Source organism: Phyllostomus discolor, chromosome 14 (assembly GCF_004126475.2).
Source record: "Phyllostomus discolor isolate MPI-MPIP mPhyDis1 chromosome 14, mPhyDis1.pri.v3, whole genome shotgun sequence".
In the NCBI taxonomy this organism is placed as follows: domain Eukaryota; kingdom Metazoa; phylum Chordata; class Mammalia; order Chiroptera; family Phyllostomidae; genus Phyllostomus; species Phyllostomus discolor.
In genome coordinates, this window is record NC_040916.2 from 20,148,644 (window position 1) to 20,173,744 (window position 25,101).

Genomic DNA, 25,101 nt, shown 5'->3' on the forward strand with positions numbered 1-25,101 from the left:
TGTCACCATTTCAATGGCACGGACGATTCCTACGTCGTCTTCATTTCCAAGGGCATTGGGAGTGCCCATTGTTCCCTTGTACCTCAAGAGTCAGGGGAGAGCCGGCTGACGGAGAAGGCGGGAGGGAAGCAGCACGGACCGCCCTGCACAGGAGCGCCCGCTGCCGCCTGGACTCCCTTCTCCCGAAGCGCCCCTCCCAGGAGGCTCTTCTACCGGCTTTCCAAGGCTCCACGAGATTAGAAAAAATGTGCAATGTTATCAGCTTGTGGAACATGAAGTTGTGCTCGTGGGTGTCGTGGACCTCAGGGACAACCACGGGGAGCAAGGTCCTCTGCCTTGAGATACGTCACCCCACTTCAGCATCACTCGTGGGAGGGACCCCAAAGCAGGCTGTTGGTGCCCACGTCGTAGATCAGGCAGAAAGGATCCCCCCTGGTCAGTCCAGTCCAATCCACTAAAATTCACGGAGGCTGCCGGACTGAGCTGGGGGCTGAAATACTTTGAGAACATTGTTTGCTTGCTGTTAAGAAAGACCACAGGCTCTGAGAGGGTCAAGGGCAGACCCACTTTAATTAGAATTTTTTAAAAAGTGAGCAATGGAAATAGCCACAGAGCCCCGCAGGGTAGGTAATCCATGTGTTGGAAAGGGTGAATGACTGGGTCGTGCTTCTTTATCTGTTTCCTAAAGATACTAGACAGGCTGCCCCTCTCTCTTGCTTCACTTCCTATCCTCCACCTCCCCCAAATTTGTCAACAAATTTGTCAGCAACTCGTGACATGCAGCAGGACACATTAAGATGATGGGCCACCAACGTCCCTGTGGCTGATGGCTTTCGGAAAGCCTGCCGGCCCCGCCGGAGAGGCCCCTGGGAGAGGAGAGCCCATCTGTGTGAGATGACGTGCAGTCAGCAGGCCCGAGTGTGTCTTCGGTTTCCTCTGACCCACTGCTGTGGCTGGAGAGCAGGTGACCTCACACTGTCCAGACCCTTGACTTGGCGGCTGAAGCTCAACATCTCTCCTCCTCTGTCCCCTGTGCCCCTCAAAAGCCCGCCCTGCGAGGCACGCAGTGATGTCACGGCCAGGACAGGGAAGGAATGAAAGGAGCGTGACTCCTGGTCTTTGAAAGCTCATTGTAGATGGGGCGTGCGGACTCCCGTTTTCGGGAAGGTGTCGGTTAGACGGGGAGGGGTGGCCTCTTGCCTGAGACGTGAGCCTCGCAGTGGGCAGACTGCGGGAGCTCTCCCTGGGCTGCCGAGACAGCATTTCCCAGCTTGTTCAGCTCAGAGACTCTCTCTGCGTGGTCTGCGGTCACTTATGTCTTTGAAAAGCAGAGGTGAGCGAGGGATTCCTGCTCCTTCACACACCCTGAGTGAGTGTTCAGAGTCCGAGCCAGGGAGGTCCAGCAGGTAGGGGGTCACTGGCTCGGACTCCAGGGCACCAGGAAGAAGCCCACACACCAGAGATACAGGTGGCGGCCACCGCCCACTTCCCCTGGCCGAGCACCTAGGCGACCGATCACACTCCACTGCCGGCCCAGAGGCACCACTCCCTCCGGGGGTGTGAAGGCAGGGAGACCTCGCCCCGCTCTGCTCCTGTCCCTCTCCGGGATCTGCGACAGTCAGGGCGCCTCTTGTCGCCTCTGTTCCCCACATCGATCGGGGTCGATGGCGACGACCTCCTTCCTCTCCAAGGGAGGAGGAGGAGGAGGGACGGAGCCCAAGCTCCCCAGGGGTGGACTAACCAGCCCTGGAGGTCCGCACTTCCCCAGGATGACCCTGCACCCACACGCACCTCGGGGGTTGTTGGCCTGGTCCGCGTCCCCCTCCTTCACCTCCGGACGGGCACAGTTAGTTACATCTGACGGCCCCTGGCGTCCGCTGCACCGCTGCTTCTGCTCCGTGCAGAAACCGCTTTGAAAAGGGAACTGTCCCGACAAACACCGTTTGTCATTTCATGGGGATAAATGACTGGCTTTAAAGAAAAGGGATTTGATTTGTCTTTCAAAACCGACAGCTCTGTGACTTTAAAAGGGCAGACATGCCCACTGAAATATCAGTAATTTTCTCTTCATTTTTCCCTTATTGCATTTTGTTTTTGCCTGCCCGTTTGCACACCCATCTTATTAATCATCTCATCCATCCATTCATTCGCTTGACAAATACTTGTGGAACGCCCCCGTTCTAAGTGCCAGCGATAGAACGGTAAGCGAACCAGACCGGGCTCTGCCCCGTGACCTTGAAGTCTCATGCCGCCTGCCCTCCCCGTGTGCCCTCTTCCTGACCCCTGTGCTTGCTCCCTAGGAAAGCCGGCCTCATCCTCTCCCAGCTCGGGGACCTCAGCGGCTGGTGCAACGGGCTCCTCCAGGAGCCCAAGATCAGCCTGCGCCGCGGCTCCCTCAAGTACCTGGCCTGCCGCTACAGCGAGATCAAGCCCTACGGACTGGCCTGGTCGGAGCTCAGCCAGGACCTCAGGAAGACGTGCGAGGAGCAGACCCTGAGCGTCCCCTACAACGACTACGGGGACAGCAAAGACATCTAGCACGATGCCGCCACTCGGTGGCCGCCGACAGGAAGGAGTGAGGAGGGGACATCGGAGTTGGTTGGTGATTTTTACTATTTTTTAGTGGAACCTTAACACCTCTGCAGGTGACACCTGAACCGGGAGAAACGGACCCGCGCCCCCTGCGGGATTTCTCCGTCACCATGTTCCCCATCGGCACCACCCGGACGCCTGCCAGCCGGCCAGCGGCTCCGTACGGTGCCGTTGTTCCGGGGGGTCACTCCGGGGCTTGTTTTGCAGTTGACTTGATTTTTTTTTTCCCCCAAGACGTTCATCAAAACACTCTCGAGTTCTGTCACACTGCCCATGAAAGGTCCACCAGGTTGGGGCACCCCGTGCTCCCGAGTTCCTGAGTCCAAGACAACTGGGGACAGACAGGACACCAGAGAGCTGTCCGCCTGTCCTCACACCCTAGCCTCAGGATGTGCCGCACCCGGCCCAGAAAGACGCAGCGACCACCGGGAAGGCAGCCCAGTGTAGCCTCCTGCTTTCTCCCGGGGCCGCCGCTGCTGACGCCACACCCGACAGGTGGACCCAGCCTCCGCCCAGGGCCCCGAGGGCTTCCTGGGTTTCTAGTTCCTTCCCCAGGACTGGCGATAGGTCTCTCTCCGGCAGACCGCTGTCCTCTCCTCCTCACCGTCATCTTTAAGAAGCACGGAGTGCCACTGGCTGGAGCACCTTCAGAGCGGGCTACGTGGGAGACCAGTTCTCGGTCCAGGTTCCAGAAAAGAAGTGGGATTGTTTTAAAAAAAACCCTGTGACTCCAGGATGGGCACCCTCCACCCCCGCCCTGACCCCAGTCTGCATCGTGCTCCCGCTTCTCCCTGGTGTCGGCGATGCTTGCCCCGGACAGACGAGGCCTGTTGCCTGAGCTGGTGCCCACGAGGGGCCCACACCACCACGTCAGTGTCGTGGTGCCCCAAGTCACTGCTGATCATGCAAAACTTCCTTCTGCCCTTCGCTCTCACCGCCCTCGCCTGCCCCCTCCGCCCTGCGAAGTTCACTCCATCACACTGGTAGTCCTGCAAACCATTTCTCTGGGTGAGCGGCAGCAGGAGGACCTGCACCTTCACCCCCGCCCAGCTGCTGGGAGTCTGAGACGCTGCAGGTGAGCCCCACGGACTTCAGGGAGGGGGTGTCTGCGTGGGCGCCAGCGGGGGTCTACCCACAGGCAGCCAGGCCTTTCGGAACGCCCTCTGCAGGTGGGCCAGAGACGGCCCTCGCTGGCCTGGAGGTGCACTCAGCACCCTGCCCTTGACCAGCTCCTCATCTGGAAACGCGAGAGAAAGGCCGGGAAGCAGACGGAAGGTCATGGAAGGCCAGTGGCTGAGCCACGCTGATTTTTCTCTAAACGGTACCAATGACCGCCACGCCCCTCGAGTGCTCACCGAGTGCAGGTGCTGCCCGCGTGCTTCCCGAGTCACGGAGCCCTCACACCTCCCCGCCCCCCCCCCGCCCCCCCTCAGAGCGCCAGCCTCAGCTCCGGCTCAGCGATGAGGCAGCCCGGGCAGAGCAGCTGCAGGCCTTGCCCCGTCTGCGCTGTCTGGGTGCCGTGCGCACCTTGGCCGCCACGCCCCAGAGCACAGGCGCTCGGCCCCCGCCGCCTGTCCTCAGCCTTGCTCCCAGGCCACCAGGGCGGCCAGCTGCCCCCACTCTAAGCTCCACAGGGTCCTGCCCGGAGAGCCTTCCCTTCCCCACACCCCCAGGGTGTCCATGTGCCCCCATGGGCAGGAGGAGCAGCCCAGGGTGCCCCTCACTCCGCAGCTGGAGCACCTTTGGGATGGTGGGCTCTGCCCACAGTGTCCCCACCAGGGCCGGGAGCGAAGCCTGGGCTGCTGCTGCCCTCACCCCCTCTCTGCATCTGTCCACGGAGAGAGTGGCAGGTGTCCCTCCTGCCAGGGGCTCCCCTGCCTCAGAGACCACCCTCCTCCCAAACCCAGTGTGCAGGCTGCAGGGAACGGCCGTCCCACCTGCGGTCCATGCAGGGCCTCGGCTGCCACGCCCAGGGGCCAGTGTCCACCGTCACCACAGAGGAAGATGCCCCGGGCAGCAGGACACCAACCAGTGGGGCGGCGAGCTAAGGCCGGCCTCGCTGCTGCCCCTGCGCTGTCCTCTGGGCAAGTCCGCGCGGGAAACCAGGGCCGCACAGCAGGGGCGGGGTGCCCAGGTGGCTGTCCCACCCCAGCGGTGGGCGAGGTGAGCACAGGGCACGGCATCAGGGTCACCCTTTCTTGGTCCCCCCCTTCTGGTTTATGAAAATAAAGAGGCTCACTGTTGCCGGCTCCCCCAAGTCCCTGCCGCTCCTCGTCATCCGCTTTATCTTTGCTTCCCCAGTCTGGGACCCTTCCTCCTCTGTCCCTTCCTTCCCCGTGACCCTCCTCCGCCCCGTGTCCCCTGCTCACAGCACACACACCCCTCTCATACACACCCTACACATGCACCACACACTACACCCCCACACCCACATATATACACACCCTACACCACATACTGCACAGACACCCCCACACACACCCTGTACACACACCCCACACACTGCACACCTACACACACGCTATATACTACAACACACCGTACACAACCCTAACAGCTGGGACCCACCCACTTCCAAGTTCAAAGGAAGGCCAGTGGGAATGGGGTGGGACAGCTCCCAGGATCCCCTGGGGACCTGACTGCAGGGTCTGTGCCCTCGGAAGACACGACCAGCACACCCTGGCGACACCGACCGAGGCATGCCTGGCGGAGCCCACCCCGAGGAGAGTGGGGGCGGGTGGTGCTGGGCCAGTGTTAACCCTCTCGGGTCCAAGCTGCCACACGGATCTTAGGGGAGTCAAGTCGCTTCTCTCCAGCACCGCCTCCCAGCCGCAGGGCTCCCACCGGTGCCCCCCAAGTGGACGTGCCCCCTGAGCGGACGTGCCCCCCCAGGAGGGAGCAGAGCTTTCACCGAGTGTGCAGCCATTTCCCGTGGAGTGCGGTCGGCTCGCTATCTTTCGTTAACCACGTTTCTCAATATCCCGATGTTCCGTTAAAAACTGAGTGCGAAGAGAACACCTGACCACCATAGAAGGAGGAGAGAACATAGTGTGACCGCCTTCGGGTGCAGCAGTGCTGTCTAAAAGGGAACTATCATACGAGTATTAAACAGTGGAATCATCAACTAAATAAAAAACGAGGGTTAGTAAGTGCCGGCTGTGTGGGCGTTACTTTCCGTCTAAGTCATCTGCGTCTGGTCGGGCCGCGGGGAGCGTCCGGCTTTAAACGTTAGATTGCAAAGACGGGCCTTGCAGCCTGGCCTCGGACAGGGGCAGAAAAATGCGTAACGGCGAACCACAGACTTACAGCACTGCCGTGCAGCGGTGACTCTCCCTCGCTCCCCGCCACCGTCTCCGAAGAGCGAGCCGGTGAAACGGGCCGGTGTCTGCGCCCCTCGGGCGCCGGGCGCTGTCGGGAGACGCCCCGGTGGGTAAGACAAGCTTGTTCCCCGTCGCCGAGCGCGGCGTTGTGCGCGGAGAGTTAGACATTGAACCCGTCATGGCGAAAGTCATGAAACCACGACAGAGGAGTTCAGGGCGTACAGACGCTGCCGAGATGGAGGGAGGCTTTGGGCATCTGAGGGAATTGTTGCCAAGGCTCCCCCTCCCCCGGCCACGCTCCCGTTGGCCGGTCTGTGGAGGCCGGATGTTAGGAAGTGCCCCAGGGTGCACAGCCCACTCGGGCCCTCTCTTCCTCCCTACCAGGCACCTTCACCCGGACGCCACGCACTCCCTTCTCCTCCCGTAGCTGAGGTGACGGGCCTGCACACTTAGCAGGCCCTCTTGAGAGGGGCTGATGCGGGTCCTCGTCTCCGGGCAGGCAGGGAGCAGGGAGCAGGGACTCCTCACTGAAAGGAGGTGAAGACGTACGGTGGCCATGTCACAACACGGCCGTGCACCCTCTGACACGGCTCGTCCGGGAGTGTGTCCCCCCAGCTCGCCCCTTGGATCCGGGCAGGCGTGATACCAGCTCACCCAACCCGCTGTGATCGCAGTGACACCGCGTGACTCCCGAGTCTGACTCACAAAAGGCCCTGGGGTGTCTGCCTTCTCTGACACCCCAAGAGCTCTTGCTCTTGGACCTCTGAGTCACCACCTAAGAAATCTGAGGCCACCGTGGTGGGGACATCACGCTGGAGAGGTGACCTGTGAGCTCAGCGGAGCCCGCCGTCCCGACACCCCTGCCGAGGCACCTGACACACACACACAGAGCTGTGCTGGACCCTGCGGACGGGTCCCCGTGCCAGCTGCGTGCCACCCAGCAGCCTCTATCAACGCCACGTGAAAGGGAAGGCTCCCCCAGCCAGCCCCAACCTGAATTCTGACCCCCCAACTAGGCAGCATAATTAAGTGGTCATTGTTGTTTAAGGTCAAGGTGAGTGAGCTGAACAGCAAGCTTTCACCAAACAAGTTCTATGCCTGGTGCTTGTTTTGTCTCACGACAGTGGGGAGGGGGCCTTCTAGGGAGCAAAGCTGACCAAGACGACGCACCGCTTGCACACGCCCAAGCCTAGCCGCCTGCCCACGCGTGGAGAAGGCTGGACTGTGGGGCGGAGCCCGTGCACAGTCGAGGCTCCTCGGGCCCCAAGTTTCCTGGCAGACCTGGAGGAGGGACTCCCCCCTTGGCCGATCTGAGGGTCGCCGTGGACGGGCACAGGACCCAAGGGCGTCCCCACCCGTCCGTCTGGCCGCACTCTCAGGCGGTCCCCGCCGCTACGAAGTCTCTACAGTTACAGGACCCCACCACGCCCACCGGGCCGTTGTGTCCACACCATGGAAACCCTGACGGGGAGGCCAGTCCAAGGCTCGTCAGGCCTCCAGCCTTCCCAACAGGCCGGCCTCCTGGGGCCCAGACGGGAGGATGTTTTGATCTCCGTTCTGTAGCCTCTGTGTCCCCTGGCAACCAGGGAGGGATCGGAGGCAGCCCACAGCCGAGGTGTCGGTGATGGAGCTGAAGGCTGGGGGGGCAGGATGGAGGGGGGAGCCCCGTGGGAGGGTATTTGGTTGCCAGGGCAACGCCAGCAAACACTCCCCGGAGAGGGTGTGGCCCAGGATTTAACGAAGTGCCACTGGGTTTGCGCGGCAGCTGGAATGTCTGAGTGTGGCTGCGCTCCCGCCCGCGAGGCCCGGGCCAGGCCGCTGGCAGGGCTGCCGGGGCCTCTCAGGAATGCTCAGGATGCCGACAGGCAGCACCAGGACGGGAGCAGGCCTCCCGGGCGAGGGTTTCCTTACCCCCGGCCACAGAGCAGGGCCGCCCCGGAGAGCCTAGGAAAGCCGCAGAAAGAGCCAGAGCAGACCTGCTCTGCACCGTGTGGCATGTCCCCCAAACGCTGAGCCCGATACGCTTCAGGGAGTGGACTGGGTGCTCTCGGAGTCTGCCCCCGCCAGAGCTCACCTCCGTCTCTCCCCGCGCAGCCTGCGCTCCTCCAAGGCGGGATTCTCACACGGGGTCCGGCACCAGATCGCAGAGCTCCCCACCCCACCCCACCCCACCCCGTCCCCGGATGGAAGGCAGGTGCACAGTGGGCAGTGGGCTGCAGAGTGCAGGGGACAGCGGGCAGTGGGCTGCAGAGGCAGGTCCAGACAGATGCTGGGCCCGGGAGAGGAGGCCAGACCACAGCCACGGGGGAGGGAGTGGTGGGACGTGAGGAAGGGACTCCGTGCACAAAGCCCTGGGCCCGGCGGGGTCTGTGTCAGACACCCAGGGGGTGGATGGTGCTTTCGCTAGCCAGGGGGTTCAGAGAACACCCGGTAAGGGTGCCCCAGTGAGGTCACCTGCTGGCCAGCTGTCTGTGAGGGGGGCCTGGGGCTCCCCCGGAGGCCCAGACTCAGCCCTTCTCCAGAATCAACTGTGGTCCCTGTCTTACCTCGTCCTCCCCTCGGCACGGACTGACCGGGAAACTCCTGTCTGAGGCAGAGCGTGAAGGGGAGCTGGAGACAAGGGCTGAGATTTTAGGTGAATGCAAAGGGCCAATAGGGTGATATCGGGCACTTCACTGAGAAAGGAAGAACATTCCCTTATTAATAAATCCGTATTATTAGTACGTATTTCCCGAGCTCCAGCTCCACCGTGGGGAAGGGATGCAGCGGGGCGCTGTGCGTGCCGAGTGCTTCCCAGGCTCACTGAGGCGACCCCCGCGGGACGCTCGGGACAGCCCTGCCAGTGGGGACAGAGGCCCCTCTTTGCAAAGGGGCCCCGATGGAGCCAGGCACCGGCCAGCACCTCCCCGGGCTGGAAGCCCGCCCTAGGGCCTGGGCCTGGGGTCCACCCTGAACTCGGAAGCCCAGACACCCGCATGCCTCAGACGTCCACTGAGGGTCACTGCGAGAGGGTCGGGCTTGCACTACGTATGTGGGTGCCCTGGTGCCTCCAGGACCGTCTCTCGTCCCCGGAGGGAACCTTGCTGCGCTCCCCAAGCCACTGCCTGGGGTCCCCTTCGTGAAGGGAGACCCCCCCGCCCTGAGCCGTCCCAGGTCCTTACGGGCGGATGCAGGCTGCTCAGGGAGGCGCACGCCCCCCAGGCAGAGCCCCGGGACAGGTGCCGGCGTTAACACGGCCCTCTGGAATTGGGGGTCAAGCACATTGTCTGGCTGACGGTTCTTTTAAACTAAAAATACTTAATACTTGGAATCGGGCTCACCGTCTAACTATTTAGTCTGGGGCCTTACACTGGAGCATGGCATGACTTTAAATGGAATTTTATCTAAAACAATGCCAAAGGTTCAGGGACACTGAACTGCGTGTGTGTGTGTGTGTGTGTGTGTGTGTGTGTTGTATGTGTGTTGTATGTGTGAGTGCGTGTGAGAGAGAGAAACACCAAGTTCGTTAGGGTAACTCAAAAGTTAAGCCAGGAAGTGCACGAAAGCTCAAAAGCCAGCCCGTCGCCATCTCCACCATCCCAGCTGCGAGAGGCACTTGGCACTCACGAGAGCACACCCCCCACCCCCAGTGTCGGAGGCGGGAACCCCCTTCCGCCCCGCAGACGGCAAAGGTGTGCCTGAAGCCCCCAGGGACTCGCTCAGGGTCCGAGGGCTCCACCTCAGCTGAGGCCGCCTCTTGGACGCGCTCTCTCATCCGATCGGGGGACTGTTTCTTTCCAGTCCCTGTGGGGCAGACACCCGAAACCACACGTGCACCCCCTGGGTTCGCTGGGGGGAGCACGCCGGAGCACAAACCGACTGCCCCTGAGCTCCACGGCCACCGTGGGAACCGGCCCGGGGCCACCAGGCACTCACAACTGCCGGGTTGCTGGGCCCCAGCACCGTGGTGCATTTGAGGGCAGCCCGAGGCGGGGAGGGCAGGGCGGACGGACAGGAGAGGCACGAGAGGGATGCAGTGGGTTTGGCCCAAGCACCGAGACACTGGGGTGGGCAACAACCTCCCTGAGCACAAGCCAGAGCCGTGACCGCAGCTGAGGACACCGTCGCTGACCCCCGGTCCCTGCCTGCCCTCACCTCCTCCCTCCCCCTGCCCCAGTGCGCTGGCCCGGGCGCTCCTCCCTGCAGATGCACCGAGTGCTCTCACACCTCCTGCCTGTGCTGGGGCTGCCTCCTCGCCCCCAGGGACCCACTCTCTGCACCTCTCTGACCGGCAAGTGGGGGGCCTTCGCTGCTGAAACTGGCATCTCCCCGCGCCTGGCCACGCCCTCCTGCCACCCACACCTCGGTTTCCTCCGTAGGCTCTTCACCAGCAGACACACACTTCTGGGTGTGCCGTTGTCTCCTTAGCCTCCTTCCAAGTTCCGTGACGACAGGGACCTGGTTTTCTCCCCTGAGGAGGTGCTCAGGGGCTGTCTGGTGATGGGACAACGACGGGACTGGCTCTGTGGGTGCTGCCCGCCGCACTGAAGTCGGGGAGGCACAGACATAAACTGTGCAGCCCCGGGACCCCGTGAGCTCCCTCCTACCAGAGGGACTTGCAGTTGGGCGGGACGACCCAGAAAAGGAACCAAGACAGCGAATGATCCGATCTCTCAGAGGTCCTTTCAAGCCGACGGAACAAAGAGGGAAGGAACGGGGAGCTCACTCACTCACGGGCAAGGAGCTGGGTGCAGAAACCACGCACGCCCCGCGGTGTGTTGTCCACCAGGCGAGACTCTGGTGGGAACGTGAGTGTTCACGCCCAGGGAGGCACAGGCTCTGGCGGGCTGGGAGAGGCCGGTGATTTCTGACCCGGTCTCACCTTGCTCCAGCCCCAGACACCCAGGGTCCCTGTGGGCGGCTCTGTGAGCATGGCTCCTGGTGGGAGAAGATTCTCACCACCACCACCACCACCACCACCACACGCCCTTTCTTGCCTGGGGCCAGCCACTGGGCAACCGGGAATGGGAGGGCAGCCGTGCCGAGTGGTGGTCGCCCTGGGCTGCCAGGATGCAGCCATTTGTGGGAGGAGAACCTCCTCTCCACTCCCCCCCCCCCCCCGCAGCTGGAGCCCCTCCTCCCCTGGCTGGCCTGACTCTAAGGGCCCGCTGACCAGTGACAGACTGGTCCTGTCATTTGAGTTTGTCCATCAGTGGAAACCAGAGCTCCCAAGTCCCTCTCCAGGACTGTCCCTGGCGACCCCAGGGGGCAGAAGGCTGCCCGGCCCGATATCTCGGGCGAGCCAGCCCAAGTGGCATTTGCAGGGCATCTGCTTGTGCCCGGGGCCTGGCGTGAGCCACGGGCCCTGGAGGGAGCTCTGGAAGGCTCGCTCTGAGCTCTCCCACCCTCGGTCACCGAGAGAGCCCCGAGGAGGCCAGCAAGCACCCGAAACATACACAGGGGAAGAGACCTGTCGCTTCCCCCCGTCAGTCAGTTCTGGGTTCAGTGCGAGCCCAACGGGCTGGACACCACGCGGTAGAAAGCATATTGCACGTTACACTTGTGACAGGAAACTGGGATTCCCATGCCGACCTGTACTTAATTACGGGAATTTAAATTTTCCTCCAACTTCTCTGTCACTCGGTGTCTCCATCTGCAGAATGGGGGTGGGGGGTGGGGGTGGGCACAACGTAACAGCACAAACCCGGCCTCGCCCTGCCTGACCCACGGGCAGCAGGAGAGCGCAGGCCAGCACGGAGGAAGCCGAAAAGCCGTGTCAGGGGCACTCTCTTCACTCTCAGACGGTTACGTCTCGTCAAAAACCTCTCTTCCCGGGTCCACGCACACACTCTCAGCTCCCTGTTCCTGGTCCTCCCCAGTGGCTCACAGGTATGACAAGGTCCCCCCCCAGCCCTCAGGCAGCTGGCAGCGGGGGCCTCGGCCCCAGCCCTGGGCAAGGAGTGCCCGGCGGCAAGGGCCTCCTCCAGCGCGCTGAACGTGGCTTCACAGGAAATTTCCAACTCTTGTGTGGCCCTCCAACTGATTTTTAAAAAAGGTTTAATTTACTTATTTTTAGAGAGAGGGGAAGGGAGGGAGAAAAAGAGAGAGAGAGAGAGAGAAACATCAATGCGTGGTTGCCTCTCATGCACCTTGCAACCCAGGCATGTGCCCTGACTGGGAATCGAACCAGCGACCCTTTGGCTTGCGCTCACTCCACTGAGCCACACCAGCCAGAGCTCAAACTGATTCTATCAAAAAGCAAACACACGCTCTTTCTTCCAACGCCTGCCCCTCCTGGCTCCCATCTCCGTCAGCTGAGACGCTGTGCACGGGTGTGTAAGCCTAGTGCAGAGGCGTCGTTCCGGATAGTTCTCCCCCCCTTTACACGGCCCAGCACCACCATTCTCCTCTTTCCCCTGGGCGTCTCCCCGAACCCCGCCTGCGCCTCCGTCCAGTCACGGGACCTCAAGGACCTTTCTCCCCCAGGCCGACGGGCGGCCTCCCTCTCCAGGACAGGAGAACACGGGCGTCGCGGAACTGTTGGGAGGGTTCGGTGACAGTGTCTGCCAAACGTGCGGCCCGTGGCAGCCGATTTCTACCTTCCAGCTCAGCGGGGCGGCCCACCGACGGCCAGGGTTGCTGCCGGCCTCTTCCCGCCGCGCCACCACATCTGCAGCCCGTGCCCTGTCCCTGCCTGGACTGCCCCCTCCCTCCTTCCCGTCTCCGCCCGTGAGGACCCCAGGCATCCTCCGAGGCCCACCCCGCAAAGGCCGCCCACCTTGTTCTCTGGCAGGGACCCCTGCCTCCATCCTCTCAACCGCAAAGGTTCCTCCACCGTATTTCTACGACTCAACAGACACTCGACGTCACCACCGTGTCCCTTGCCTTGGTGTGTCACCTCTTCCAGCAAACTTCCATGTTTGTGTCCCTTATACACACCACAGACCTCACGGTGTCCTCGGGACGGAAAGGGCCACTCGGTCATGCACGCCTGCCCCTGGCAGAGCGGGTGGAAAGCCACTGGGGAGTGATGGGGCGACTTAAACGAAGAGCAGGCCCCCCCGCCATGGTGCGCGCTGACTCTGTGATGAGCATCTCACCGTGTTACGAAGAACCGGCCATGGCTGTTTTACTGAGCGACCTGGTACCTGGGACCCCTCCACCTGGTTCCCATTCAAGCCACACCCCAGGGTGCTGACGGCCTGGCCTACTCGTGACCTCACAGAGCAGAGAAAGGTCAAGTCCATTGCCTTGCAATGGACATGGGGAAGGAGAGAATCAGGAGCAACTCTTCCCTTTCATGTTCCAGTCGGCTGCCCAGCTGCCCGGCTGCCACGTCCATCCTCTCGCCTCCCCGGTCGGTCGGTCGGAGGTGCCCCACGCGCTCCTCAGGGGTCAGCCAGCGCCGGCCAGCCCAGGCTGCAGGGCCCGAGTTCCCGGGTGAACAAGGAAGCCGGGAAGTGGCTCCGGAACAAAGAGACAGATGGGAGGGGCCGGGGAGAGGCCGGGCGGTGGTGGCCCAGGGGGTGGGTAAGAGCCGGAGGAGGCTGGCCATCCCGCGGGGCACAGGGGAGCTCATGTCTGCGGTCCCTCACCGGGACGACCCACACGGGGGCTCAGAGCATGAGGTCCCCCGGGGCAGGGGCTGAGTGGCCGGAGCTGAGCACTCTCCAGCCCCCACCGAAACCGTCCGCTTGCTGTCCCCAGGCAGTGCACTGCAGGTGTCGCTGCTATAGAATGAAATACCGCTTACATCTCTCCGTGGGGGCCCCCTGAGCACAGGCCCCCACTGGCACAAAGCACGGGCTCCACGTGCCTGGGGGCAGGCCGGCCGGGGACCCAGCTCAGGGCCGTGGGCTCAGGCCCGGAAGGATCCCCTCCACGGTGTGCTAGATGCCTTCCCAGGAACTCGGACACTGTCCCCAAGGAAACAGTTTTACGTTGCTTTGAAAACGGAGAATCTGACCGTTCCCACTGTCCTTGCCATCTGGAACCTGCCAGGCCCCCGGAAGTAAGTACTTATTCTCTCCCTGGGGGCACTCAGTGGGGCCCCAAGCTACACGCAGGCTCTAGTCCCTGGTGGCGGCGCCCGGACAGGGTGCGGGTTGCTGGGCGGACACACTCTGCTCCTTCCTGCCCCCTCCCCCCGCCCCCCGCCCCGTGGCTGAGCCCCAGACACATGTGGGCACATGCCCTGTCCTCTTCCTTCCACTCCGGACCCGTCTTTCCCCCACGAAACCCGGCTCAGCACAGCGTCGGGGGACACTCCCCGTCCTGCCGACGCAGCCGCGGCCTCGGTGCTGACCGCTGACGGGACAGCCCGAAGCCAAGGCTGCCCTCTCGTGTTTCCCGCCCCTGCTTCCACGGGGAAGGGGGCCTCGTGGGAGGCGGGCTGCCAGCCCCTCCTGGGATGATAAACCGGGTGTCACACAACTAAGCAGCTCCTTACTCTCACTCCCCGGAGCCTCGGCCAGCCACCGTCCCCAAGGAACCCAAGGGTCACAAGGCCCCGTGCCGAAACGGCACGCCCGGGACCCACGCGGAGGCAGGTCCACGTTCGTGGGTCGCGGCAGGTGCGGCCCATCCGCCCAGCGGGGAAGACAAACAGGACGGACCCTGAAGAGCTGAAATGCTTCTCTCTGCCCACAGAGTGTCACCCTCGCTCCACGTGTCTCCGCAGCTGGCTCCAATCGGAATCTCCAGGCCACCCACCCCCTTGACGCCTGGCGCCGGAACGGAGTTCCCCTCCGACTCTGCGTTACTCCAAGGGTCCCTTCAGTCTGTCGGCTTTGGAGGCCGGGGCCAGGTGGAGTCTCCACGGGCCTCTCTGTCCTCCTGCCCAGACCCTCATCGCCCAACCTCTCTCCCCCGTGTGGCCGCCCTCTGTCCCTCCACCCCCTCCTGCTCTTCCCTCTCCTCCGGCCTTTCCTCCCTGCCATTCCCCTAAGGTGTCCTTCCCCGGAAAACTGACACTCGGTCCCCTGGCTGCGAATGACAGCCAGGCCTGGGGACTGCGGGGGAGGGAGACCAGAGGCCAAGTCTGAGGAACGTGTGAGTTGCTGTGACCCGGGGGAGCGGAGAGGGAGCCCCAGGTGGGACGGGGTGCCTGCCTGGTGGGGGCGGAGCCACACCGGGAGGGGCACCTGCAGAGTGCAGAGGGTCCTGGGTCGCACTGACTCCCGCCCGGAGTTCTGAGGAGCGAGGAGGAGTCAGTATCCTCTTTCTAGACGGACCCTCGCCCAGCTCCCCACGCCTGTCCGTGTCATCACTCCAGCCCCCAGCCCCTCAGAGTGGGCCCAGCGCCCAGCTCGTAAAAGGATGGGGAGCTGACCCGTGAGCATGGAGAACCCTGTGGCGTCTGCCTTGCTCCCCGGCCGCCCCCCCCATGGCGGCCCCCCAAGCCCATCCACACAACCACGGCGGAGGACATGCCGTCCGTCCCCGAACCCGCAGCGTTTATTCCGGACGTGGGGACTTCACAGCAGCATGTGTGGGACAATGGATAGCTTTAGCATCGTAGACAGCAAAAAATATAATATATATATATAATATAATATATTTCTATAATTACGTTTAAATACTCATCGAGAATAACTAACCTCGGTATTACTACGGGAGACCGCACAGAGGACGGGGAGAGCCCCAGTTCGAGCAGGCGGGCCCCGGACGGTGGCAGCCCACGCCCACGGGGTACACAGAGTGTCCCGGGCCGCGTGTCCCCCCGGTGCTCCTCCGGTGTGCAGGCGGGGTGGGCTGGAGTGTGGGCGGGTGCCCCGAGGGGCGTGGGCAGGTGTCGACGAGGGAGTTGGAGATTATACGAACGGGGGAGGAGGGTCCTTGCACACCTACCAGGTCTCTCCCGCTGCTTTGAGTCACCTGCCTCCTTGAGGAAACCTCTGCCTACAATCCTTCCATCCTTGAGCTACTGGATGTGACGGGTCGGCGCCTGCAAACGCCCTCCTGTGTTCCTTACACGCTCCTTCACGCTCCTTCTTCCTGTCACGAACTCCCTTCTCCGTGCCTCTCCGGGTTCCCTTTGTGGGGGCCTCCCTCTCTTCCTGCCTCCGGGGCAGTGGGAGGGGGGCTCCGGCCCCAGTCACTGGTTCTCTTCGGCCTTGGGGTCCCGGCAGGTGCACTCGTCCGAGTCACAGTCGGCCGCAAAGGGGATGACCTGGGGGGTCAGAGGAAAGAGGAAACGGCCTGCTTTTCAAGCCGGGCACCACACTCCTCCCGCCGGGTCCCAGAGGACGCGTGGGAGGCGGTGCCAACACCATGCCACGGAAATGGACCCTCCGCGCTCACACCCGCACACCAGGGCATGTCACTGTCTTCCTTTAGAAGTGGGCGGCCCAGCGGCAACTGCCCCAGGGGACGCTGGTGTCATTTGGAGAAGATGACGGCACCAAATGCACACATCCCGGGGCCTGTAACCCCTGTCACTGCCACCGCTAACGTCCAGACCTGCTGCTGTTCATGTTTCCGCTGCACTGGTATCGTCACAAAATCCTCTTAAAGCCGGGGACAGATGGCAGCGTCTCCTCTTCACAGAGAGGCCCGGAGAGGTCAGGGGACTTCACTCCAGGCCGTGAGGCGCTGGCTGGACCACCGAGGCTCCACAGCCCGGCTCCACGACTCCCACTGCCCGCCTTGCCGGGAGCCACAGGACGGCTCTCGCCTCCTTCCTGAGCACGGGGCTCCGCCTTTCTGGAACCGAGGCCCTGCTCCGGCTGGGTGAAGCAAGGCCCCTCTCTGCTCTCCGCTCTCTGCTCTCGGCTCCCTGCTCCCTGCCTGCAGCTGGCCGGCCTCCCCGCTGGGCGACCCTCCCTCCTCCGTCCAAAAAAGCCTGCACTGTTTGCGCCGCCACCGCCAGACAAACACACTTTGGGGACGTCTGTCACTGGTCTCAGAGAGACGGGGGCGTTTGGGACAGGGACGTAGAGGGGCAGAGGTTTGCACCCTCCGGGGACGCGCCACCAGAGGAGGTAAAAATAGGTGTGTTTTCGCAGGCGGACTGCGCGGGGCAGGAGCACCGTCTCCTGTGTGCTTCTGACTCCCCACGTCGGCCCACTAGCATCGCAGAGCCCCAGCGCCCTTGGCTCCTTCACCCACATCACTGCACAACGTCAGCCCGCTGAGTGTCAGGTTCAGCGTGAGGACGCATGCTAATCTAATAGAGCCCAGAGCCAGAGGAATAAAAGGCGAAAGGGGCCACTGTCTGGGCTCCAGGCGGCTGGTGGTGGCCACTCAGCTGATGCCTACAACGTGCCGACAATGCCCCTCACAGAGTTCTGCATGCCATCATGGAGCCTAGCAACTGGGTGTCACGTCACTGGTCCTCCCCACCCCCACCCCAAGGGGGGGGGGCCGCTGTCCCCTGCCTACAGAGACGCTTCCTGGGCGGTGAGCAGGCGTGAGTCTGTCCACGGCAGGAGCCTCGGCTTCTCTGAGAGCACTGCTGGACTGACAACTAGAGACTTAGTGTTTTTTTTTAAGAATCTACCCTAAAAACCGCTGCCCTGAATCCTGCTACGTCAGAAGCTCCAGTGTTTGCTCATTGCAATTCCCTCCTCTCAATTGTGCAATAAAAACCAGTCACAAAACAGCCAGGGGAGTGAGTCACAGCACCTGACCCGGCCTTCCCCCCCACCCCCCACCCCCGGCAGGCTGCCGCCACATCCCCCCGACCCGTCACCCCGCCAGGCGCCCGAGCTTACCTTCCTGGAGGACAGGGTGGAGGAGCAGCAGTCACCCCCGTCGTAGTGGCAGTAGGCCCGGTTGTTGATGGTGTCGCACCAGCCGTCCGCTTGGAAAGGCTGCAAGGGCGTGGGCGTTCAGTGTCCGAGCCCAGTGTCACTCCCGCCCCACTCGCCCCCACCCCAACACCGGAGACGGCCAGGGAGAGCCCCCAGGGGGCAGGCCACGAACGACCACACGTTCGTTCTCCAGAAGCCGAGTCTGAAGACGAGACCTGGGAGGCCAAGGAATGGCGGCATCTCCCCGCCCCACCTGCTCCTGGCCACGTGGAGGCCCGAAGGGCTCACCTGAACTAACTCTTATAATTAGGCCCTTATATCGTGCGGGTGCAGGTTACAAAACAGAGTCACACGTTTTAACCCTTGGCCATCAGGAAAAAACCCTGTGCGTCGGGCCGAGGCGGCTTTAAAAGTCCTGCTACCAGCGAGGACACGGAGGTGCAGAGAGAGATGACAGAAGCGGTCTCGGGCCACCAGCCAGACTGGGGACCGGAGGGCCTGCCCCTCCACTTTGGCGCCTCTCGCAGATCGGGGACCACCACTCCCACCCCTTCCGCGGGTGCTCGCACTCGGGGACCCTGGGGGTTCTGAGGGGCTACCCAGACTCCAATGCTGGCCGAGCAGTGGTCCTCGGGTGAGGGACCCCCGTGCTGGGACAGAGAGAGCCCCCCCCACACACACACACACACAACCACCCGTGTGCTGCGGCAGGACGCGGGGTCAGAGCCGAGAAAGTGGGCTGCACCTTTCCACTCCTCTCCCTCCCCCCCACCCCGAGAGTCCACGGGACCAACCAAAGTGGGAAAGGGGCCCGGGCCAAACCAGAGTTAATGGAGGGTTTCACCCCAACGGGGAACGCAGGGTAAGGACGGCAACAAGTGGTGAAAAACAACGCACGGCCCAGGGCACGGTTCCTCCCGAGACTCTCCTGGGGGGGAACAGCGGCCCCTAGTGGCCTGGAGGAAACAGCGGCCAGCCCGCCCACCCAATCACGGCGGCCTTCCCCACCCTTAATGGCGGGGCCTCGGGAACCGGTCACCAGACTCCTGAGCTCTGAGGCCACCTTCCAGTTTACAAGCTCCGATCAGCCTCTCTCCCCCATGCTCCTTAAGTGTCAAACAGGAGGACTGTTCCCTCCTTGGTTGTGCTGTGGTGAGACACATCACTAAACTCGAAAAGAAGAACGGCCATTCAATAATTTTCGCCCTCTGAGTTACATGGGAACGAGCTCATCTGAGACCTCATTTCAGGGTTTTGATCTATTCGACGGGCTCCGGAGGTCGCTGGAGCAACATTCCAGAGGTGTGCCCGCTTGCCAATCGCTGAAAAGCGGCCACTTGTGGGGCGGGACTCAGCAGCCGGCACCCAGCTGCAGCAATGTCAGCGGAGAGCAGGGAGTGCGAATGAATTCTGTCTTCAATACGGGGGTCTCCCTGGGACAGAAGACAGAAGATTCCCAGATGAGCATCTGTCTTTCACGCTGGGGCCAGCCACTCGGGCCCTGGAGAGCTGGGACGGCCACACAGTCAGGATTCGGGCCCATCACGGCAGCCAAGTCACAGGACCCAAAATACCGCCACCTGCATGCTTAATGCCTGTCGACGCCCGCAGGTCCTCCCAGGAGGACCAGACACACCCACCTGGATCCCCCCGAGTTTTTTTCCTCTTCTTTGAGTGTTTGGAGTCCGTTTTCCCATATAACGTGGCATCTGTGCCCTTTCCTCCAACCTCAACGGGCTCGCTGGCACACCTGTCCCTTCTTTCTTTTTCGCCAACTGTCTACAAAAAAGACCACCCGAAACACTCCTACCACCACGGGAGCATGGCTTCAGCACAGAGGGTTAAAGGGGGGGTCCCTTTTCACAGCAGCAGCGGAAACATCTGGATGGGTCAGTAAAGGAGGCCGGGGGCTCCGTCCTCCCAAAGCACCCCCAGGCATGCTTCTCACCCAGCGGACATGGTGGGGGGGGAGACACACTGGAAAGAGCAGAAACGATCTGGGAACCTGCTCTAGAAGCTGCTTTTCTGCTCTTGAAGGGTCATCTGGGAAGAGAAGGGAGTTCAGAAAAAAAGGAGCAGAAATACAGAGACAAGGCTGGAAAGACACGAGCATTTAATTTACTGTATACCTATTAGAATTAATTGCTCCTCCCCCAACCTGCCAAAAACAACTTCTCCGCCCGAAACAAACAGAGGCTCCCGTGGCAACCGGGCCCTGGGAAGAGGCTTGCAATGGAAAAACCGGGAAGGGGGAGTGACTGCCTGACCCCAAGTGTCTTAGGCGGCTGCAGACGGGCCGGAGACTCGGAGCTCTGAATCTCAGGGGCGGAGAAGTCTCAGACGCGGGACGGAGCTCCTTCCGAGTGTTTTCCAAATACCTGAACACGTTTCCTTTAGAAGCCACTTCTTCCTTTTAACCACTTTTGACCCAAGAAAAAGCCTTTATAAAATGTCTATGTCCTTGACTTTCAATAATGTATAAACTCCTGGCTGGTGTAGCTCAGTGGATTGAGCGCGGGCTGCAAACCAAAGTATCACAGGTTCGATTCCCAGTCAGGGCACATGCCTGGGTTGCAGGCCACGGCCCTCAGCAACCGCACATTGATGTTTCTCTTTCTCCCTCCCTTCCTTCTCTAAAAAATATAATAATGTATAAACTACAAAGTCATAGACGTGAACACTTCACACACACACACACACACACACACACATATTTATCTCCGAGCCCGCCTGACTCAACCTTCTCAGAATTCTACGTCAACAGCCCGTCTGAGAGGGTCTGGACGGCTCCTCTCGGGAAGCGTGAGCCTCATGACGCCCCCGCAGTCGGCACGCAGGGGCTCCTCTCGCCGGGCTCTCTGGCTCGCTGCGTGCCGGGGCACACGAGCCGGCTGAGCGCACGGCTACGCGTGAGCAAGGGCATGCAGAGGGGAGGGGCTGTCGTCTCTCCTGCCGCCAGTGCTTGGAAACCTCTCCGAAGGAAAGATGACTTCTTCATGTTGCGTTACCTGGGGATGCCCTGCCGAGGGTGTGGCTGGGAGTCAGCCCCGGGGAGGGTGGCCCTGTCTCTCGTCCACGGATGTAGTTCCTCACCCATTCTGTCGGTCAGCAGTGCTTGTCCCATAGGCAAAGATGCCGGGCGCAGTTACGGGGATGTGCACGTCAACAAACCGAACACAGCTCCAGCCCCGGGGAGCACCCGCCGTGAGCACGCGCCCCTGACTCGGGGGGTGAGAGCTGGCACGGGGGTGTGGGCGGGAGAGAAGCACCTGACCCGGACCTGGGGGTGGGGGGACGCGCATGAGCCTGCAGGGGCTGGCTCTATGCACGGCCCTTTGTAGAGGGCCCCGGGGCTGGAAGACTGGGGGAGGAAGAGGAGCCTGGGAAGCAGAGGGTGAACACAGAGGGCTGGATGGCCCCAGCCCGCCTAGCGCAGGGCCCGCGCTCGGGAAGGGGTCCATCGGCTCCGACTGATCAGCCGGTAACCCCTCTACGACTTGAATTAGATTAAGGACGTTTGTCTTCTACGGCTTGTAACAGCACTCATGACCGCAGTGATGCTTCGGAAAAGTCCGTGTGGACTTGAGGTCTTCTAACCCACAGGCTGGGGTCTCAGCCAGGGCGCCCCTGTCCCCTCTGGTGACACAGGACCAGAGGCCCCATGGAGGCCCTGAGGCGGGCTGCAGGCCAGGAGAAGGTTTCGTCTGAGGCCTGACCCATTTTCCTCCTGTTTGGGGCCCCAGTGATGTCCCCCGCAACCCCGTCTCCCAGCCGTGGAGCTGAGGGAGCATGCTTACATCTGCTCCAGCGCTTTCGGGTTATCCATCCAAGGAGGACTTTTAGGTGATAGATTCTGCTATCTCCTCCCACTCAGAAATGAGTGGGCACCAACGGTGCGCCGGGTGGGCTAAGTGTACATAAGATCTGTGCCACCTCCCGGGTCTGACGGTGGACGGTGGTGTCTGTGTTCACACGAGAAGGACAAGGACGCTCTGCCCCTGACTGCGGGAACCTGAGAGTCTGAGCCGTGACTCTCATGCGGTGGCATGCCTGGCAGGCTCCCTGGAGCAGAGGGTCAACGAAAACGAGGCCCTGCCCCCCGGGGTGCCAAGGAAGCACTGTCGGCCACCAGCCTGCGTGTGTATCTGGGGAGAGCCTGCTGTGTGCTGGCATCGAACTAGCGTACAGGACTAAGAAGACCCTGAGACTCGGGCCCTTGACTGTGCCGTCTAAGTGTTAACCCCTATCACGTGCATACGAATGCAATGGGCCACAGCAAGCAGGGCAGGGGGAGCTCCCTGGGTCCGCGGGGCCGGGCAGACGTTCCAGGGGAGTCTGTTCAGTTGGTCACAGGGTCCCCGCTGCCTGTTTTCCTTTTACATCTTCCAGTGCGTCAGGAGCTGGAAACCGGAACAAAGAAGGCAGTGAAACCTCCTCAGCTGTCCTGGGGATGTCTGCAAATACCTGTCATCAGGTGGCTGGGGTTTCACAGCCACCTGGGAACGGGGCCTCCGTCAGGGCCTCTGCAAGGCGGGGAGCTTGTAAGTGGCTCTGTCGGCATTGTGATCTGGAGACTGCTGGTGAGGGCCACCATGCAATGACAGAGTCACATGGCGACACTGACAGAGTCACATGGTGACACCGCACAGGTAGGTCGGCTCACCTGGAACCCCGAGACGGCTGCTGCCTACCAGCCCTGAGGTCTGCACGATTCAGAGCCAGGCCTTGGCCCGCGCACTGTGAGATACGAAGGGACTGTTGAATTACCACAGCGGCTATGGCTGCAGAGAGGACCTCCTTGAAGGTCACGGGCCTGCTCCACAAGCCGTGGGTCGGCAAGATGCCGTGGGAAGAAAGGCGGTGCCCCTCCTGCCGGTGGGGCTGAGGGAAGTGCCCTTGTCTGGTGGTCCTGAGAGAGGGCTTGCGGTGCAGGGTCCAGCCTTGCGGTCTGGCGTGCTTGGCTGGCTCTCGTGAGGTCACAGCGTTTCTGTGCGGGGCTCTGAGCCTCTGCCTGAGCCACCCCCGACCCCGAAAGGAAGAGCGAATGTGGACCTTCCCAGGGTCTGAATAAGGAGCCCAGTGATGGTTGGCTCCCTTATCCGGCACCAAAACCGAAGCGCAGTCTCAGAACAGGCCTCACCAAACAGCGCAAAAACCCACCTCTCCCACGAGAAACACCTGGGGTGAGTTGAGATCGAAGAGGAGAAGCAAACAAAAGAAGGTCCAATGACTTCTTCCACCCGCAGTTACTTCCATCTGCTTGCAAGCGCCTGGAGCGTAACACAGCCGCTGCCCGGGGAGAAGGCCGGGCTGCGGGCGTGGTGGCTGAGGGCAGGGGTGAGGTGTTGGAGAACCCGGTGCCCAGGTTTCAGCTTGGTCTGAAGGCCTGCTAGGCCGTGAACAAGCCGAAGGCTTGTTCAAGCAGCGGCGTCCTCGTCCGTGAGTGAGGACACCCACCTCGTGGGTGGCTGTGAGGAACAACTGGGCACAGGGAGAGCTGGCACTCAGCCCGCGGACCTGCCCGCGGGCCATGTCCAACGGCTCCTGGTCTTGTGCAGGCGCCAGGATCACGACCTGTGTGTCTGCAGTTGTGGGCTGGGGCCGGGGTCCCCTCCACAGAGACTCTGGTCAGAAACATGTCACCATCCCACCACCGACGCTGTAACAGTCACAACCCTGGGTGTGTCCCCGCCTGCGAGCCTCCTGCCCGGTCCGTTCCCCTTCCCACCCACGCACCCATCGAGTCAGGGAGCGGGTCGGGGGACCAGGGGGGGGCGCGGAGCTCACACAGACAGAGTGGGGCAGGCCCCACCGACCGGCTTCCAGACACGGAGGCTCTCCTCAAAACCTCGGCGGAGACGTGGGTGTCCCGGCCCCCGAAACACCCCAGGCCGTCACCGACACCTCTTCCCTGACGCGCGCGCAGGCAAACAGGAAGGTGAGAAGACTCGCTGTGCCGTAGCCTTCCGCCAAAGCAAGCCCTGGCAGCCCCTTTCGTTTGTTTGGCTGCAAACGGAGCCCCAGGGGCAGGCTTTCCACCTCACCCACCCACTCACACACACTCTCTCTCCCGCCTGCCGCCTCCCCACGCAGCCGCCTCCCCACGCAGCCGCCTCCCCACACCTGCTGCCTCCCCACGTAGCTGCCTCCTGTCTTGGTCCCACTCGGCCCCCAGCTTCTCACCCACTCCCGAGGGGGCTGGAGGGGGCATCAGACCCCCGAATACAGAAAAGGGGCCGGGGATGTTTACGGAGAGGCTGCATTTCTCTGGGCCAGAAGAATGCCAGCTCCCACTTTGCACCCTGCTTCCCGAGAGAGAGAGGGAGAGCCAGGAGCCGAGAACAGCTGGCCCTGGGTCCTCGTCAGGCTACCGTAGGGGACTCAGAAACCAATGACACAGCCCCCCTGCGAGCCCGTGGTCTGTTCTGCGGAGAAACACCACGGCAGCGAGCCACCGCTCTGGCCGGGGCGTGTCCTGGCCTCCGAGCGCCCCGGAGGCCTCACCTGGAGGGGGACGCCCTGTGCCTTCGCTCTCACCCCTCTGCCTCTCACCAGAACTGCCCAGGGCTGTGGCAGCACCCAGCGCCCTCCTGCCCGCCACCCGCCCTGCTCCTTCGGCAAAGCTCCAGGCTCGGTCAGGGGCGCTGTCTGGCTCTGGAGCCTCAGAGCCCGACCCTGTGTCCTCAGGAAAGACCCGAGCCTTTTTTCTCTCCCTCCCTCAGCCTCGACCACACCCCATGTGCCTGGAACAAGCCGTGCACAGCGTTCGAGAGCCCACACAGCTCTGGGGGTGGAGGAGAGGACAGGACGAGGACACAGCAGAAGTCTGTTTCCAAGGGGGGCCCGGCCCGGCCTCGCTCCACACTGGGAGCACGAAGCAGCCCCTTTCCGTCTGGGGAAAAGCCAGTGTCACAGACGTCCATGATATAGGTGTCACCTGGAGTGTTCCACGTTGAACCTACCCCAGGCACCCGCCGTGGGGCTGGGGGCGGGAGCCCTGGGCACTCGGAGGGACCCTCAGTGAACGTGCCCCTCAGTGCAGGGCCGCACAGCGGATTCTATGCCCGACACATGACAAAGTCCTCATCCGACAGCTCCGGCGGCACCGGCGCTGCGAAAGGCAGCATCTGAACGGTATCGGAGACAACAGGGAAGAAGCCACAGGCCAACAGGGGGTTCGTTCCCAGAGGAATCAAGGGCACAGCTGAGAGCCACAGTGCAGGACAGGGAAGGGGCTGGGACACTGCGAATGCGGAATTAGCCCTGACGTCTGAGGATGGACAGGACTTGGGAAGAGAGCTGAGGGGGAAAACCCCAGCAGCGAGGCACCTGTGACCCAGGGTTTCCGGTGGCCAGAGACAGGGTGCACCTGTGACCTCCTGCCTGGAGCACAAACGGCCCGAGGTCGGAACCGGAGGAGCCTGGCCCTCATCCTGAAGGCAGCGGGGAGCGGCGGA

At 62.3% G+C, this 25,101-nt stretch overlaps 2 protein-coding genes across 3 annotated transcripts in view; one reads left to right on the plus strand and one right to left on the minus strand.

Moving 5' to 3' along the window:
* ASTN1 (astrotactin 1) overlaps positions 1-5,744 on the plus strand; it is a 272,757-nt gene extending 267,013 nt beyond the window's left edge. For both annotated transcript variants that reach the window (XM_028530660.2, XM_028530661.2), the window contains exon 23: positions 2,301-5,744. In XM_028530660.2, the coding sequence (XP_028386461.1) occupies positions 2,301-2,538 (238 nt within the window). In that variant the 3' untranslated portion in view covers positions 2,539-5,744. The remainder of the gene's footprint in view (positions 1-2,300) is intronic.
* A 9,860-nt stretch (positions 5,745-15,604) lies between these two features.
* PAPPA2 (pappalysin 2) overlaps positions 15,605-25,101 on the minus strand; it is a 183,004-nt gene continuing 173,507 nt past the window's right edge. Inside the window, 2 exon segments of the mRNA XM_028530897.2 lie at positions 15,605-16,062; positions 17,606-17,704. Coding sequence (XP_028386698.1) covers positions 15,988-16,062; positions 17,606-17,704 — 174 coding nt within the window. The 3' untranslated portion in view covers positions 15,605-15,987.